This window comes from Siniperca chuatsi, linkage group LG1 (genome assembly GCF_020085105.1).
Source record: "Siniperca chuatsi isolate FFG_IHB_CAS linkage group LG1, ASM2008510v1, whole genome shotgun sequence".
In the NCBI taxonomy this organism is placed as follows: domain Eukaryota; kingdom Metazoa; phylum Chordata; class Actinopteri; order Centrarchiformes; family Sinipercidae; genus Siniperca; species Siniperca chuatsi.
The window spans coordinates 18,517,100-18,533,905 of NC_058042.1; the positions used below are offsets into that span (position 1 = coordinate 18,517,100).

Consider the following 16,806-nt stretch of genomic DNA (forward strand, 5'->3'; position numbering starts at 1 on the left):
TCAGTGCAAACATGTACATTTTAGAATTTAACCTGCTGTTCAAGTGGTACCAAAAATATTACACTAAAAGGACAGAATATCTGTGGTCTCTCATTACATTTGTATCTGTTATCTTTTGGAAACATTATAGGTAAATTATCCATTCCCTTTAAGGAGAAATTATATCTGATATTTTTTCTGACCTGGTCGCTTGGAAAATCAAGAAAAAATATATTTATTTCCTAATCCCTCCTAAAAAGCGATTTTTCAAAATTAGGAATGACATTTCTTTATATATATATATATATATAAATATAAATATATATATATATATAGAGAGAGAGAGAGAGAGAGAGAGAGAGAGAGAGATTTTTATCAGTTTTGCGATGCTGCCTGAGAGTCTCAAGTCAGGGCAGAATCGGGTAGTCGTCCATAACGTCATTTACCCGCGACGCACGGGCCATTTCACACGTTACTAATGTGAGTGTTGTCGAATCTCTTCATAAACTGCGTGTTTACTCGGTTTCACACCGGATAGTTTGTACAATGGCATCTAAACGAAGACCGGTTGAGAGTGAGAAAACAGAGAAGAAGAAAAAGAAGAAGATTTGTGAGGAAACCGCTGAACTTTGTTGTGTTGTAGAAGACGAGCAGGTGAAGAGAGCTGTGAAGGAGGCATGGAGCCAGAGGACTCACTACAGCCAGGGTCAGTGAAGCAAGCCGCACATATAACTTACAACTTAATGAGCTGACAGTCTCCTACAGGTCTGTCAGGTTATCGGCTAGGAACCAGTCAGCTGCAGTGTTTATATAACTTTGCGCCCTGGTTTGTCTGGGCTTGTTGCTCTTTGACACATTGAAACGTTGCTAAATCATAAACATATCAGCAAATATACGAGAGACAGGTGACTGGTGAAGTAACGTTAATGCACACAGAAACCCCGGCTGGTTACAGTTTTAAACCCTCATTACTTAACCACGTTATGTTTTTTCACGGACATTTAGTTTTAGCCTTTTGACAACTTTATCCAGCTTGACCATCAAGACACACATTTACTAACATATACAAGAAACAAGTTTATGGATAACATAATCAGACAGGAATTTCAGTTTTTGGCCATTATTGCCATAAAACAGTCCTGCTCATTGATTTGCAGCATTGTCCACAGTTATTTAACAAATCCAGAGATATTAAAGGTCTACAATGTTATAAACACAATCTTCTCATGTCATGTTGTGTGTGTGTGTGTGTGTGTGTGTGTGTGTCTCCCCCCAGTTTACCATGTACAAATATTTGCAAAAGCAGAAGTGAGTTATTTGTCAGCATCTCATCTTTTGTTGTTTATGTGCAGGGGATCTGGAGTTGGATTGCCACCCGTTCCCTCACTGCACCATCAGGAACTTCCTCTGCAGCGAGACCTTCGTAGAAAACCTGCAGAGAGAACTGCTGGAGCTCAACTTCCACGAGAAGTCAAACGATCTGTACAAATTTAAACAGGTGTCTATCAAACTGATCGTCTCACTGATTTATTCCAGTGGGTTTGTGTTGTCTTATCTTCACTTTGTGGTTGTTCCCATACAGTCAGATGACTTGAGGAAGAGAACAGAGCCGCATATCGCTGGACTGAGGTAAGAAAATGGCTTGTATTCTTGTGTTTGTGTACTGAATATAACAGACCTAATATATATATTGGTATGAGGCTTGTTTTCAGCAGAGTTATTGAGTAAAACAGGATAAGGATGAAGTGTGGATAATGCTCTCTCGGCGTGAGCTACAAGTGGAAGAAACGTGACATAAAGTGAGGCAGCTCATTCTGTCAGGTGGGAAATAACCTAACAAATTTGATCAAAAAAGAGACACGGCACATTTATACTACAGGTTGTCTTTTCCGATAGACATCATTACATTCATTTGGTAGACTCAATCAATTTTCACACATAATTTTACAAACTCATCGGGAGCAAGTTGGTGTCTTATTGTCTTCCTCAAGAGCTGGTATTGAACCACCAACCCAAGAATCAATGGCCAATTAATCTCTACAGCTGTACAGCATTGTAATCAATATTTTGCTACCTGACAGAAGGACCTGCCTTTCTCTAAAGCCCGGTTATGTTATTAGTTGGTCATTCTGATTTTGACTTTGTTGCTTTTTCCCTCTTGACAAAATGAAATGCAGCACATTTGGTTGTCCATTTTGATAGATTCCTACCTGAAGAAATGAACCACCATTTTTAAACTTAAAAGAGTTTCCCTTCGGGGATCAATAAAGTATTTCTGATTCTGAAATGAGCTGCCTCACTTTAAACCACTGAGAGAACAGCTCAAATTGTCAGGACACCTATTTTTTACTCACTGCTGATCTCAGCGTTGTAAATCCAGTATATTATGTGCTGCACATGAGGTCTAAACATAGTTTTAGCCTCTAAAACCTTTTTATTAAATTATAGAGAACATGTTGCTGTCATTCTCACAAACATATTCTACAAGGAAACACTTGACATACATTCATGTTTATCAGAGCTCTCTTGAGGGAATTACATTTCATATCCACATATCAACAGGGCAAATTCAGTATTTGTCATTTGTGTCCGCGTTGTTAAGTAGGTTAAAATAAGTAGTTTTATGTCAGCAGCATAGGAAGTTGGCCAAGTGGTAGAGACACATTTTGGGGGTGTATTTATCAGCTCCACCAGGTGGAGCCAGAGATTACATCTGACTCCTAATTAGTATGTTTCCTTTATTTAATGCTGTTGACTCTAAAAGGTAGCATTAACATTTGGCATGGTAGAACTGTACAGTAACCTTAATGGAAAATGGATTCAGCTGCAGTTAAACCTGTGAGCACAAGGTGATCCTTGTTAAAGCAGAAAGACTGTTTGTTTCTTATTCAGTCTGGTTACAGTGCAGTGAACACAAGGCTAGCAGACTCTTAAATTATTACAACAGTATAAATGTTTCAAACAAATGACAACAAACATAGCTGTTATTGTAGAATTATGGCGCATTAAGAGCTGCCAAACCTGCCAAGAGGTTCAATGTTTGAACCTAGTCCAAGAAAAATTAAGATCTCAATGTATAAATCAAGACCAAAATGAGCTGGGTGTCAAGTCTAAATCCAAACTAGCGACTTTGAGACTCCTACATCACCCAGATAGCAAAATAATGTACAAAGCTTTCTTTATTGAGAAATAATGTGGAGTTTTTTCATTACGATTATGACAAGCTGTGTTTACAGTGGAGAAACATCTAATTTCTTCTAAGTACTTATTTGCGATTATACGGTGCTACACCTACTGAAGAAATACAGCCCTGGAGAATAAATACCATAATTAGATACACAACAACGGCCTCCTCTTGTGATCATCTATTATTTATGTTACAACAAAATGTCATGGTAGGTTTGAGCAGTCGAACAATCTGTCTGTGTGGCGAGGCTTATTAAAGGTTAAAGGTTCAGCTTTATAGTGATTGTCATTACAGTACAGGATAGCACAATGAAATGCAGTTGACAATTTTCTGTGTTTTCAGGGCAGCACTGTTTGGACGTTTCCGTTCCTGGCTCGGGGAAGTGTTGGGGGTTGAGCTGGAGCCCACAGTGGATATTTCTTGTGCCAGATATGAATACACAGGTGAGCTTTGTTTTAAAAGGAAGGAAGGACTGAGTTACATTTTCAGGCTCTTTTGATCAGATTTTTGATGACTAATATCCCGTAAATTTTCCATTTATTTATATATATATATATATATATATATATATATATATAAAAATTTAAAAAATCATTCTCTTTTGTTTCTAGATGTTCTTTTGTGTCATGACGATGAATTGGAGGGGCGGCGCGTTGCTTTCATCCTGTATCTTGTGCCTCCGTGGCAGAGCAGCGACGGAGGAACCCTCGATCTTTACTCAACAGACAGTGAGTATCCCACTGTGTGTGTGTGTGTGTGTGTGTGTGTGTGTATTTCTGTGCTTTTAGACAACAGAAGTCTTGTATAATCTTCATCTTTGTCATCAGGTACTTTCCAACCACAGAGTATCGTGAAGTCGCTCGTACCCTCTTTGAACACGCTCGTCCTCTTTGAAGTTTCTCCCGTCTCCTTTCACCAAGTAAGAATAACCGCTCTTGCCTTTTCATCACTGTTGCACCTGTGACTGGAGATCGATAGCTTGTGTTGTGCTTGTCCAGGTGTCAGAGGTTTTGACAGAGGACAAGTGTCGTCTGTCTCTGAGCGGCTGGTTCCACGGACCGTCTTTGGAGCGTCCTCCTCGCCACACAGAGGCCCCCGTCGCACGGAGCCCACACCTACCGAGAGATGTGAGTTTAGTCAAACGTGCACAAAGATGTGTACAATTTTATCTATTTTATCTTTATAGGAATAGTTAAAAATTGGGAAATACACTTAGTTGCTTTCTTGTCAACAGTCAGATGAGAAGATTGATACCACTCTCACATCTAGCTGTTAAATATGAAGCTGCAGCCGATTAGGTTAGTTTAGCTTAGCATAAAGACTGGAAATAGGGGGAAACGGCTGGCCTGGCTCTGTCCAAAGGTAACAAAATCCACCTTTCAGCACCTTTCTACAACTCACTAATTAACACATTATATCTTGTTTGTTTAATCTGTACAAATACCGAAGGATATAAACAACATGTTTCAGTTTTACGGGGGTTTATGTGCCGGACTATTTCTCGGCCGGGTGTAGTGACTTCCTGAATAGGAGCTAAGCTAAGCTTCAACTTCATATTTAGCGGACAGATGCAAGCATAGCATCGATCTTCTCATCTAACTCTCAGCAAGAAAGTAAATAAGTGTATTCCCCAAAATGTCAAACTATTTCTTTAACTGATAGCCTGTGTTCCTGCTGTCGTGTTTGCTGTGTTCATCACAGGAAACGTTGCTGCTGGAGTGGGTCAGTCCAGTCTACCTGGACATATCCTATCAAGAGCAGATTCAGGAGGAGTTTGAGGACAGCTCTGAAATTCAGCTCAAAGATTTTCTCAGGGTAACTTCTTGTTTTTTTTTTTTTTTTTCTGCTTTTCACGTGTCCACTCGTTCCTGTCAGCTGATTAGGTGTCTGTCCTCAGGAGGAGAAATTCAGGGAGGTGAGTGAAGCACTGCGACTCACTCAGATTCAGTGGACGAAGAGTGGTCCGCCCAATAAGAGGTAGGGCATGTTTCACAGATCATTTCACTTTTTAACATTTTTGATCTGTTCTTTGTTGAAGAGTGTGATTGCATGCGCTGTATTTGTGTGTGTTTAGATGCCATGATATGGCTTCTCTGGATACTCTGCCGCAGTGTGTGAGTGCATGTTGGGAGCTGCTTCGTTCAGAGGCTTTCTTCCTGCTTCTCTCCAACTTCACCGGCCTTCGGTTGCACTACCTGTGTCCTGCTGACGATGAGGATAAAGATGAAGAGAAAGAGGACGTACGGGATGGAGAAGCCACGGGGTCTTCGACAGAATCACCATCAACAAATACAAGCAGAGAGAAAGGTGTGTGTCAGTGTGAGTCGGTCTCTTCAGCCACAAGTCTGTACAGCTGTGTGTGTGTGTGTGTGTTTTGACCCTTTGTTTGTTCTTTAGAGCTGAGCACACCTGTATGTCATGGTGAGCTGCGTCGATGGTCTCATGGCGGCTACACTCTGCTGCATGATACAGAGGCAGCAAGGGCAGAGTACGCTCTGGACCTTGTTTTGCCTTTTGGCTGTGCGGGTGAGTCCACACACACACACACACACACACACACAGTAAGAACAAATTGTCAATCAATATTGTAACTGTCTTTCATAGACTGGCGGTCAGAGTTTGGGGGCTTCACGTGTTACGTTGCTAATGAAGAGGATGAGGAGGTGAGTGTTGATCACAGTATAAATTGTAATTGTACATGTGTGGGCAATACTTGAGTGATTGTCATCTTTGCTTTGGTTTCCTCCTCATCGCAGCTTCTGACAGTGTATCCAGAAGACAATTCCCTTGCCCTCGTCTACAGAGACAAAGAAACCCTCAAATTTGTCAAACATGTCAACCACAAAAGCTCCTCTGATTTCGCTGACAGTTCTACCGGCAGAACATTTTATGACTTCTCTTTTGTGTACTATGAATAAATATATTTATCTATCTTGTGGGTTTCTTTACATCTTTGTTTCGTCTTTCAAAAGTGTTGTGTATATTTAAAATTTCCACCTGAGAAGAGGACATCCCATGAACACATTCACAGATGCTGGCCATCCATTTTATTGAAACAAAAAAATGTAGTAGAACAGTCTTTGTGATTCTTGTCTTCAATTAAATTATTAAGCATTCAAGATTCTCTGCTATTAACACGGTCATCGCTAAAAAGTGTAGTCAGAAAACCATCCTGGAGGACAAGTCAGTGAGTACAAAAAACGTTTTTTTCTTAATCCAGCTGCTAATGAAAATATGATGGAACAACAGTTTGGCTCACTGAAGGACTGTGTGTAAATAATAATAATAATAAAATTTTATTTAGAAAGTTGTATTATTATAAGATAAAGCACTTATCAAAACAAAGTACAGAGTGCGTCACAAAGAGAGAAATAAAAATCTTACAGTGAATGATGCTGGAAACAAAAACACCCTCTGGGGTGCTCTTCAAATCTAAGATCACTGAGTATGAGCTGGAAAATAACTTTTACATTAAAGGATAATGCTGATATCTTTTGATTTGTGTCAGTGGTGAAATCAGTATGATAAAAGAGATGCACAACTATACAAATGACTTCATTTAAAGCACATTTTTAATGTTTTGAAAAAATCTATTTTATTCAAAGGTTTATCTCTTTGGTTCTTTGGAGTGTCACGGAAAATATGTAAAAATGTCCCCCCAAAAAGCACATTGAAATGTGTTTTCTGTTATAAAACAGGAAAAACTAAAAATCCTCTCACCTGACAAGCTGGAATCAGCAGATTATGACATTTTTTCTTGCTAAATGAGCTCAACGATTAATTTGATTATCAAATTTTATGTCGATAGATTAATTGATTTACTAATTTCAGCACCAGTGCCACAAATTTTCAAGTAACATAGGTTCCTTCTTGTAATTCATAGTTGTGGCTTAACCTGTTCTGTCAGTGCTGTATCTGACCTGCTTTGCATTTTTGTGTTTTCAGCAGCTTGTGTTACAACTGTTAGCATGAATACAGTTTATTTAATAACAGTAAGGATCGATACACTGCAGAAACACAAAGCCTGTAGGTCCATCACAGGAAAGTGGAGGAAATCGATGTAGCCGTGAAAATTGAGAGCATTGTGTTTCCATAAATTACAGTACCACCGATTTAGCCACTTGACCGACCAGTCTCGCTCTCAACCACTACCTTGATGTCATATTTGATTTATTATTTTAACTCATCGGCTTTACCCCTTACATTAATGATTATGTTTCAGTCGAGAATAGAAATGTTAAGTAGCTGAAATGTTTTGACCTACATATGGATTCCTACATTAAAAAAAACTCACTTCCTTCCTGTCATGACTTTTTCCACAGGCGGCATGCTGATTTCCACCAATCAGAGCGTTTTTTGATTTCCGCTCAGCCAATGGGAGGCCAGGAAGTTGTTACCGTGACAGTGGGCGTGATCCCTTAGGAGGAAGCGTCACCGAACAATATAGCAAAGTTTTAAGGTAAGTTTGTACCGACTTTAACTAAGGATTACTTCACAGTGAATCAGAAGAATGATAAGTTAGACGCCGTGTGTGCCTGGTGCTGCGTCTGTTAGCTGTCCAGTAAACACTTCAGCAGTTCGTTTTGTCGCGCCGTGGCCTTAGTTTTACGGCACTTGTGCCTACTGTACGTGAGGTTTACCAACACGAGCTGTACTCAAACAAAAACCCTCCTAACTCCCTTTTTATCTGTTTAACATACCCTCCAGTTGGTCGATTCAAACTGAAATGCCGGTGCAAAACTCTTGATAAAAAATTCACACCTGTGGCAGGTAACTAGCTAACTTAACGTGTTCTAACTGAAAATCACCTGTACCTGTACGTGTGGGTCGCTTAGCAACCACTTCTTTAGCTAGGCCCGTTGTGTTAAATTATAGTTACGTGTCTGGGCAAAAACATACATCACTTTGACATTAAAGTCACGTAAAATTGTAGTACAATGTGGCTGCATTTGTTCTCACCCGAGTTACTGTAAAGACATCTCCAGAAATACTGCACAGGATATTTTAGCAATGACTGGATTGTTTTTTGGAAAGGACGCTAGACAGTTTGATGCTCTACAAATCTGGTGGAGATTTTCCAAAGTTGCTGTTTTGCTGAGGAAAATCCCTCTGTGTTGCTCTCTCTCCTCTGCAGCTCAGCAAGGAAACACATCTGTAAGCACTGAATAATTCAAAAGGAATTTCAACCTAATACTGTAACTTTGAAAGATACTGACTTGATTTGTCAAACACAGACTGCTCTTCAGCATACTGCTCCTCATACTAGCTTCAGCTGAGCGTTCACATTCACTTTTGCAGACAAAAGACTGGGTTTTGTGGGAGCTTATCTTTGTTCCCAGGGTCCTAACCCGTTAACCCCCTAACCCTAGAACTGGGGAACATAGGACCCTTTGTCATGTTCCCATCATGTGCCATGTTAATCTGGGGAACATAGGAATGACCCTGAGTTGGTCCCACATCCCTCAAAGGCTGGAACCACCTAATTTTGGCCATGTTCCTTTTTTGTTGATCTGTTGATTGATTAATTATTTCAGCATGCTACAGTCACCTATACAAGTAATATAGGTTCCTTTTTGTAATTCATCATTGTCACTTACCTTGTCTGTCAATTTGCGATGTATAAAATGGCCGGTTGCTGTCTCAGGTTGGTTAAATCACACTTGTAATGCGTTTCTTTGTGGCCAATATGGACAGGAGGAATGATTACACTGACCAGTGACTCTTTGTGTGTGTGTGTGTGTGTGTGTATACCCTTGTGAGTATTGTTTTCAGACAGATTTGAAATCTGTGTACCTATTCTTTAAGCCCCTACACACCCACGGTCCACCTACAAAGGTGTTTTCACTTATTGTGCCTGATTAGACCTCTTCTTAGGACTGCGGGTATGTACTGTACAGGCCGTACTTGACTGACCTGACACCTCCCTCACTCTCCTGTTACAAACATGGTACAACAAACTTACACCTCTATCATAGTAGTACGTGGAGTTTAGTGACGTCCTGTAATTCCCAGAATTGCTTCATCCAGCTTCAACCTGATTCCCATGTTTATGACTTGCAAGTGTTCACATTACAGGACAACTGAGGACATTCATATGCATACAGAGTTGGGTTACACATACGTTGCATTGACAATATAACACTTTATTCATTATGATGGACTGATGTGAGGCATCCATGTTTGTTTGGTTTTCAGGCTTTTGTATTAAATAATTGTGAAATATATAATGAGCAGAGATCTAATCACTCAGTATAACTGGAAACACCTGTGTTGGTGTGCAGGGCCATTGTATTTAGTACACATTGAGACAAGAAGTGTGTAAATTAGAAAATGACACGTTTGACCTGTTTTTGTTTCTTGGATTTTCAGAGGTTTACTGTAAACACAACAAGTGCGACTTCTTTATTTTATTTTCCACGATGGCTGTGTATTCACTTGTCTCTCTAAATTGCATGGCTATGATTCAATTATAGGGCTGAGTGAACAATGTATTAGTGCCGAAAGTCTATTGTATTGTTTATTTGTTAGTTTATTTACAGAAAATTAATCGTCAACAATTTTGATGATAGCGTAATAACTGAAGTCATTTATCAAACAAAAATGCCAAAGATTCGCAGGTCTTGCTTTTCTAATGCTTTTCTCTGTTTTAAATCATTATAAATTGATTGCTTTTGGGTTTTGGACTCGTGGTCGGACAAAACAAGCAATTTGAATATTGGGCTGTGGGAAATTGTGATGGGTATTTTTCACAAATTTCTGACATTTTATAGACTAAATGATTACAGAACAGATTATCTGGAAATAATCGTTACTGGTAGCTCTACAATTTATTACACTTGATGCTGCGTGGGTTTCCTTTATTTCAAGCCATCATTTACGGGTCTGTTTAGTTAACATCTGGAGCTATAAAGCATTAAAGACAACAATACAAAACAGACAGAAACAGGCATCATCACAAAAAGGTGAAATTACTAATTTGTGGAAGCGCATCCTTGTGTGAATCAAACATTTTCTTTTCACCTCAGACGAGCTGTCCAGGGAATAGTAGAGGTTGCCTTTTGGCAGCAAAAGCTAAATATATATATTTTAAGCTCCTGATGATCGCTTAATCCTCATACAGCTGGTGAACAAATCTCAAAGTGTACTTCCAGAGTACCGGTAGATAGGACAGCATATAATTACATACTGGCTAAGTTGTGGAGATTCCTGTAGGCCCAGTAGCCAAGCATCGTGTGTATTAGTGAAATGTGAGGACATGCGTATAATCCAGCTCAGAGGATGCTCTTTCCACACAGAGCGCTCTGCACCCTGTGCATAGAGACAACACCAAGAGTGTTGAGTCTAGCGGGCCTCAGTGGTTCATTCAGAGTACAGGAGTTAGGGGCTGGACTGGGGGAGGGGAGGACTGAGATTAAACATGATTTTATATAATGAGGGTTTCAAAAGGAGGTTGGGGTATAAAAGGGCAAGGTGGAGTGAGGCCACAGCAACCAGGGACCACAAGGACTCAAGTGGTTTTAACTCCAGGAGGAAACCGGCTGGCTTTTGGCTGTCACTGGTCCAGGCAGCTAAATTTAGAGAGGTTATATGATTGGGAAATTGTATCATCTGCCTCAGATGAATGGAAAGGTGTATTTGTATACATCTTGAACATTTTATCATGTCTCAAGTTCAGAATCTGATGAACAGTTCAGTTCAAAAGTTGTGTAACTGAGACAATATGAACTTTTATCACCACATACTGTATGCTTTTTAATTATTGCAGGGCTGCAATTAAACTATTGATAATTATGTTATTAATGGCTTCATCATTTAGTCTGTAACATGTCAGAAAATAGTGAAAAGTGCCTGTCACAATTTAACAGAGCCAAAGGTGATGGTTCGACCAACTGACCAAACATATTCAATTTACAATGATAGAAAACAAGAAATCCTCAGAAGCCGGACCAGTGAATGTTTGGCAACTTTGCTTGAAAATGACTTAAACGATTCCACTCTTACATATTGTATTTTCCACCATAGAAACCACTCTAACAGGGTCCTTCAAAACCTCATAGTTCATTCTGAAGTCTTAAATATTAAACCATTCAAAGATGCTGCTTATGTTTGTTCCACTGAAAATGAATTAAGTTGTCACACTAACGTAAAATACTGAATGTAATCATGAATATTTTGAATTGCTACATCTCTAATCCTTTGGAAGTGTTGATCTTTGTGTGGGTTTTAGTTTTTTTTAGGTCTCATGATATCATGTGAAATGGTTGTAGTATTATGTAATAATAGCCCTTCCTTTAAAAAAATCCTTAAAGAAAAACCAATCACTTAAATTAAAGTCAATTCTATTGATTAATCCCACTTTTCAGAGGAGAGATGGAATAAGACTATGTAACAGTCATACATACAGACTTTGTCAGTCCACTCAACGATTCACTGACTGCTGGGTACACAATGAAATTTAAATAAAAAAAGAGACAGCGGAACTCCACATATTCATATACACACTGTGAAGGATAATCCACAGAAATCAGTGTTTCGGTGATCTGACTTTTGAATGGAGAGGATGAACCTGGAACCCTGATGTCCCTGGAGGAAATGGAGGATAATCTAAGCATTTCGTGGGGATGGAAAGCATCCTGATTTCTCTTTAAAGGCACTGAGACTTCTTGACCCTCACAACTCCCAATATTACAGGAGGCTATTTGATAGCTTTACTGTTAAACTCCTCAGAGTCTTTACTTTGAACTTGTGTGAAGTTAAGGTATTTTTCTCTTCAGGTTTACATAGTTATTCATACAGTAAACACAGATACTGTTGGGGAGAGCTGCGGACACACGGCATAAGTAAGCATCTTTAGCTCCAGTCAGTGTTGTTATGAAGAGGAACATACCCAAAGAAAATGGAGATAATGATTGTTATTCCAGATTGTTATTGTACAGCAACTTGACACACTTTTTTGGCTTTAACTCATCAGTCCATACTTTGTGTCTTTGTCTACTCATCAGACACCATTGAAGCCATGTACTGTATGTCTCAAACTGTGTTCAGAGAATGGCAGACAAGTCTGTGGATCGTGGGCCATGGACAGGATGTGCGGTCATGTTTCTGCAGTCGCTCTGTCCGGATGCGAACCTGCTCTCTCTCTACAAAGACCAGCAAGGAAAGTTCATCGTTTTCAAAGTCATCAAGCTGACACTTATAGGTGAGCACTCTAGTTAGGATCTATTAGGCATGTCTAGCATACAAATTAAGATAAAAGACAAATATTTATTTTCTTGGATGTTACATTTGTTAATCAGTATTTTCCATGGTCAGATTCTGCAGGAGGTCTTGGTGGTTATGAGATACTTAAGGTCCATGACGCTGATCCCTTTCTGGGGGTGGAGGTGAAGTTTGTGGATGTGGCAGCATGTCAGCAGTTCCTCGAGAGCTACAGCTCTGGAGCGGTGCGTCAGTCCCTCTCCCAGCATGCCTGCCGGCTTCTTGCTCTTCCCCAAGAGCTCACAGTGGAAACCCAGCTGAAAGCCGGCACACACATCCTGGATCTCTATCTGGACAAGCTGGAACTTTGCCTACAGCACATCCACCTATCACAGGTATACTGGATGTTTCTGTTTGTCTATTCTTTGGCGATTTGAGATGGAGCTCCAGTATTTAAATATTTCAAGTAGTTGATACTTAGCCAGATAATCAGATTAAAGTGCCATTTCATTTCACGTCAGCCTGACATTGTGTTCATAGGATTTTGTTTTGTTTTGGCCTAACCAATCACTAACAAATGATAAAATTATTTAAAATGGAGTACAAACTGGCACTGTAACATGCGGGTTTTGGAGTGCACCCACTGAACATATCTGAAACGTGAACGGCCATTCAGAGTTCTTGAACCAGGTTAGTTGGTACTCTCTCTCATGAGTCACAAATTTTAAAGATGCACGAATATAAGTTTGTTACTGACTTACCTGTTACTGAAAGCTACATCTGACTTGCTGTGAGCCCTGATGTCAGTTTTAGTTGAGTTTAATTGACAAGACTGCTACAGATACACCAAATACAATTAATGCTACACGACTCATTCCAAGCTGTTTTGTTGAATATATTAACATTTTTCCCTCAGCAGCCTACATGAGTTTGGGAACCAGAGGCCATATACTACAGCTCATAGCTGCGAAAAATTTAAATAAATTGCAGATGGTGGTGAGACATCCCCAGAAAGTTCTTGAAAAACAACAACAACACACAAAAAACATGGCACATGTTCCTGTTGGTATAAAATGTTAAAGCATTAAGATTTCTTACTAACTGCAAAAACATAGTAGCATATAGTACAAACTGTGTACAGTTATTGTGTAGTATGGAAATAAGACAGAGTCAGCGTGTACACTCACACATCACAAAGTTCACCTAAAGGTTCTCATTCATTTTATTCACTAAGTGATCTTTGTCATTTTGTGTCAGCCGGAGCGCCTGCGCGACGAGGAGATTGATCATCTGGAGCAGCAGCTGCAGACTCAGGCCCTCGGTCCTGCCCCACAGTCCACCGCCATCACACAGGAAGACGCTCCTGTCCCCAGCAACTGCTTCAAGTTTCAGAATAGAGTGTTTGGTGAGTCAAGACGACCTTTTCTACTTTTGAGCCTTGTGTAATCTGTCCTTCAGAGACTTGGTGCCAGACTTTTGGCCTAAAGATGTCACAATAGAGATTAAAATAGCATATATATTAGATAGAGACTTTTTTTCTCGTGCCTTTTATTAGATTCACCAGAAGCACATGGTTCAGTGACAAATGGTGAAGAAACCATGCTGTAGACTTTAAATGACCATACAGTTGTTTTTGTTTTTATAGTTAGTGCACGCTACATTACTTCCAATCATTTTCCCAAGCATGTATTTAAATTGATTTCCTATCTTCCAGGCAGCCTTTCGTTTCAGTTCATTCAACAATGTGTATACGTGAAAAAATAAGAAAGCTTGCAATATACAGTATAAACAGCCTGCATTTATTTTTTACAACAACTGTGTCGGTGCTGCAGAGTCGTACAGTCTAGAGGCAGTGTTGTTTTGAACCCTCTTTTATGTTGGTGTGTTCATGCCCTCAGCATCTGAGATTTGTTGATCTCCAGTCAATCAGGAACTTTTTTAATGCGAGAAGCCAAATTTATCTTTTCTACAACATCCAACTTTGCTGATTGATCGTCTTGCGTTAGATTTTCTGACAGCATATGAATTCAATGCAGTTTGTCAGCCGACTCTAATCCAACCTTTTATGTATTGATGGTCAGTCTATGGGAAGAGATTAGGGCCAGCAGATAATGTATGTATAATAATGTTGGATTGCATTGGTTTAAATTTGTCGACCTCATATTGAACTGTTAAATTAACATTAACTGATGAGGCGCTACAATGTCTTGGAAGTTAATTAGATTTTCTAATGGAGATAATTAAAGATTTGATTTCAGTTAATGTAAATTTAGATTCAGCGTCCTCAGACGCACTACTGTATCTGTGCATGAGGGACACTGTTCCCTGAGTGCCTCCTCCAAGGCTTACAGCAGCAGCTGCCCTGGTCTTCAACTTGAATCTGAATTATGAAAACTGCTTTCATAGTAGGTGAACCAAATGTGAAAACTGAAACAAATTAATTGATTACAAATTAATTTTTGTAAATTGACTCCTTTTTATTTATGCAATAAAAATGCATTTTTAGGTTGCACTAATCTCTTTTAATTTCAGTCACTCGCCTGGAGACCACGTGTGTAAACTGTGTATAGTCTAATATAGCAGTTAGTATATGACAGCAACTGTGAATAAAATGTGGTGGCTTTTTTTTTTTTTTTTAAAGCGTGAAGCTACAAACCTTGTCAAACTCCCTGAGTGTTGTGAATAAAATGAGGAATACAGTTCACTTCAGAGGGACGCTGAAACAAAACAGAGCTGCCCAGCAGTTGAAATGAAACACTCAAGCTCACATTAACTTTGTCTCCTGGGATTTGTAAACTAATGCTGGTGTTTTTGATGGGACAAGGGAAAGTGGGAAAATATACCACCAGTGATATTTACTGGCATTTCTAAGCTGATTTTTAAAGAGCCAAGAGCAGACAGACACTTTGGCCATTCTGTCTGTCATTCACACACATTTACAACCATAAAGCTGCACTAATCAATATTTTTGTATCAACAATGGATTAATTGACTACAGGTAATATGAAAGGTGTCGCTTGTAGTGACAATCCCCACAGACAATCATCACTCAACTCTGTTTTATGACCCACAACTTTACTTTTTTAGTTAATTTTCACCGCTCTCATCAGCGCTGTTTTCAGCTAAAGATCACTGATAAACCCACTGTACTCTACCTGCTCAGCACCAAACGACAGATAGACACAGTTAGTGACTAGCTGGTGAACAAAGTGGAGCATTTAAGAGCCAGATAGAGCTCAGACGTTGATAGGGACCAAATCAGAGCTAAAAGGAGAGTGAATGTTGGACTTACAAACATGACTCCAACTACTGTGAATGCTAATGTTGCTGCTTGTCTGCTGGATGTGTAAATAGCAACCGGTTGCTAACATGTTCTCCAAAACAACTTTATATGTGATAATATGTAAATGTTGTGTTTACAACTTGTAAACACACTTTCCCCAAGTGGCCAAAACAAAAATCAGTTAATGCTGTTTTAATGCTTCAGAGATATTAGGTAAAATAAATAAGATACTGAGCAGCAGCTCTGTAAGTTATTCTGGGAAATGTTTACTGTTTACATATCCATATATTTATAAATCCATATGTTTAATTGTTATTACATAAGAGTTTATGTAATAACAATTAAGTACAGTTTACATTAATGTTTTTTCCTTCACTCTTTATCTTTTGGCCCGTCAGAGGACCGAATGCTGACAGCGGCAGATGTTCAGAGCTTTTCTAACGGAGCGGGCCGTCAGTGGAAGCATGTAGGGAGGGCCCTGGGGAAGAGCTGCCGGGCTCTGAAGGGTCCGGCCATAGACAACCTGGCCTATGAGTACGAGAGAGAAGGGCTGTATGAGCAAGCCTATCAGCTGCTCAGCCGCTTCATCCAGGCGGAGGGGAGAGCGGCAAAGCTGAGCCGGCTGGTCAAAGCACTGGAGGACTGCAAACTCACCAGCCTGGCTGAAAATATTCTGGACATACAGCCACGAGAGTAACTCTGTGTATGAGTCGTGAAAACTGAGGGGGACAGGTCCTCTGTACTCGAGGAGCGGTTGCCTTTATCCTGCCTGCTTTAAATACAGTATGATTGACGTCTGTCGTCCTTACGTTTAAAATCATTCCTGTGTGTGTGTGTGTGAGTGTGAGTGTGTGCATGTTTCAGACAGGTTGTGTGAACACATGCTGAGAGATTTGATTCATATCTTGATTTGCTTTTCAATTATTAGTATTCTTGATTATTGTTTCCATTTAGATGAAATGATCTGCAATCACTGATGAAAAAATATGCTGTCTTGAGTTTAATGCACTGTTCTGCTTTATAAGTCATTTTACAGGTGGAACCTGTTGGGTCTTGTTGCTAATGAGTGCACAACTGAAGGTTATTGATTTTTTTTTTCCTACAAAATGGGTTCATACAAATTAAATGGTTGTAAAAAAAAAAAAAAAAAAAGTCTTCA

At 39.5% G+C, this 16,806-nt stretch overlaps 2 protein-coding genes across 4 annotated transcripts; both read left to right on the forward strand.

The window, feature by feature from the left end:
* The first annotated feature begins 393 nt into the window (after window positions 1–393).
* On the forward strand, window positions 394–6,098 carry ogfod1 (2-oxoglutarate and iron-dependent oxygenase domain containing 1). Its single transcript, XM_044194988.1, has 13 exons — window positions 394–685; window positions 1,332–1,477; window positions 1,562–1,608; window positions 3,509–3,609; window positions 3,778–3,894; window positions 3,994–4,085; window positions 4,165–4,293; window positions 4,868–4,981; window positions 5,064–5,143; window positions 5,241–5,473; window positions 5,564–5,692; window positions 5,771–5,829; window positions 5,923–6,098. Exons 1-13 carry the CDS (start codon window positions 526–528, stop codon window positions 6,082–6,084), a joined length of 1,569 nt encoding a protein of 522 aa, XP_044050923.1. The 5' UTR covers window positions 394–525; the 3' UTR covers window positions 6,085–6,098.
* A 1,373-nt stretch (window positions 6,099–7,471) lies between these two features.
* tradd (tnfrsf1a-associated via death domain) lies at window positions 7,472–16,799 on the forward strand. 3 transcript variants are annotated; one of them, XM_044195041.1, is made up of 5 exons: window positions 7,472–7,625; window positions 12,212–12,365; window positions 12,479–12,759; window positions 13,622–13,769; window positions 16,046–16,799. In XM_044195041.1, exons 2-5 carry the CDS (start codon window positions 12,215–12,217, stop codon window positions 16,342–16,344), a joined length of 879 nt encoding a protein of 292 aa, XP_044050976.1. In that variant the 5' UTR covers window positions 7,472–7,625; window positions 12,212–12,214; the 3' UTR covers window positions 16,345–16,799. The 3 variants fall into 3 exon arrangements, with proteins under 3 accessions (XP_044050976.1, XP_044050969.1, XP_044050986.1); XM_044195034.1 differs by lacking the exon at window positions 7,472–7,625 and adding an exon at window positions 7,676–7,936 and having other exon boundaries at window positions 12,169–12,365; XM_044195051.1 differs by lacking the exon at window positions 7,472–7,625 and adding an exon at window positions 7,678–7,936.
* Window positions 16,800–16,806: the final 7 nt, after the last annotated feature.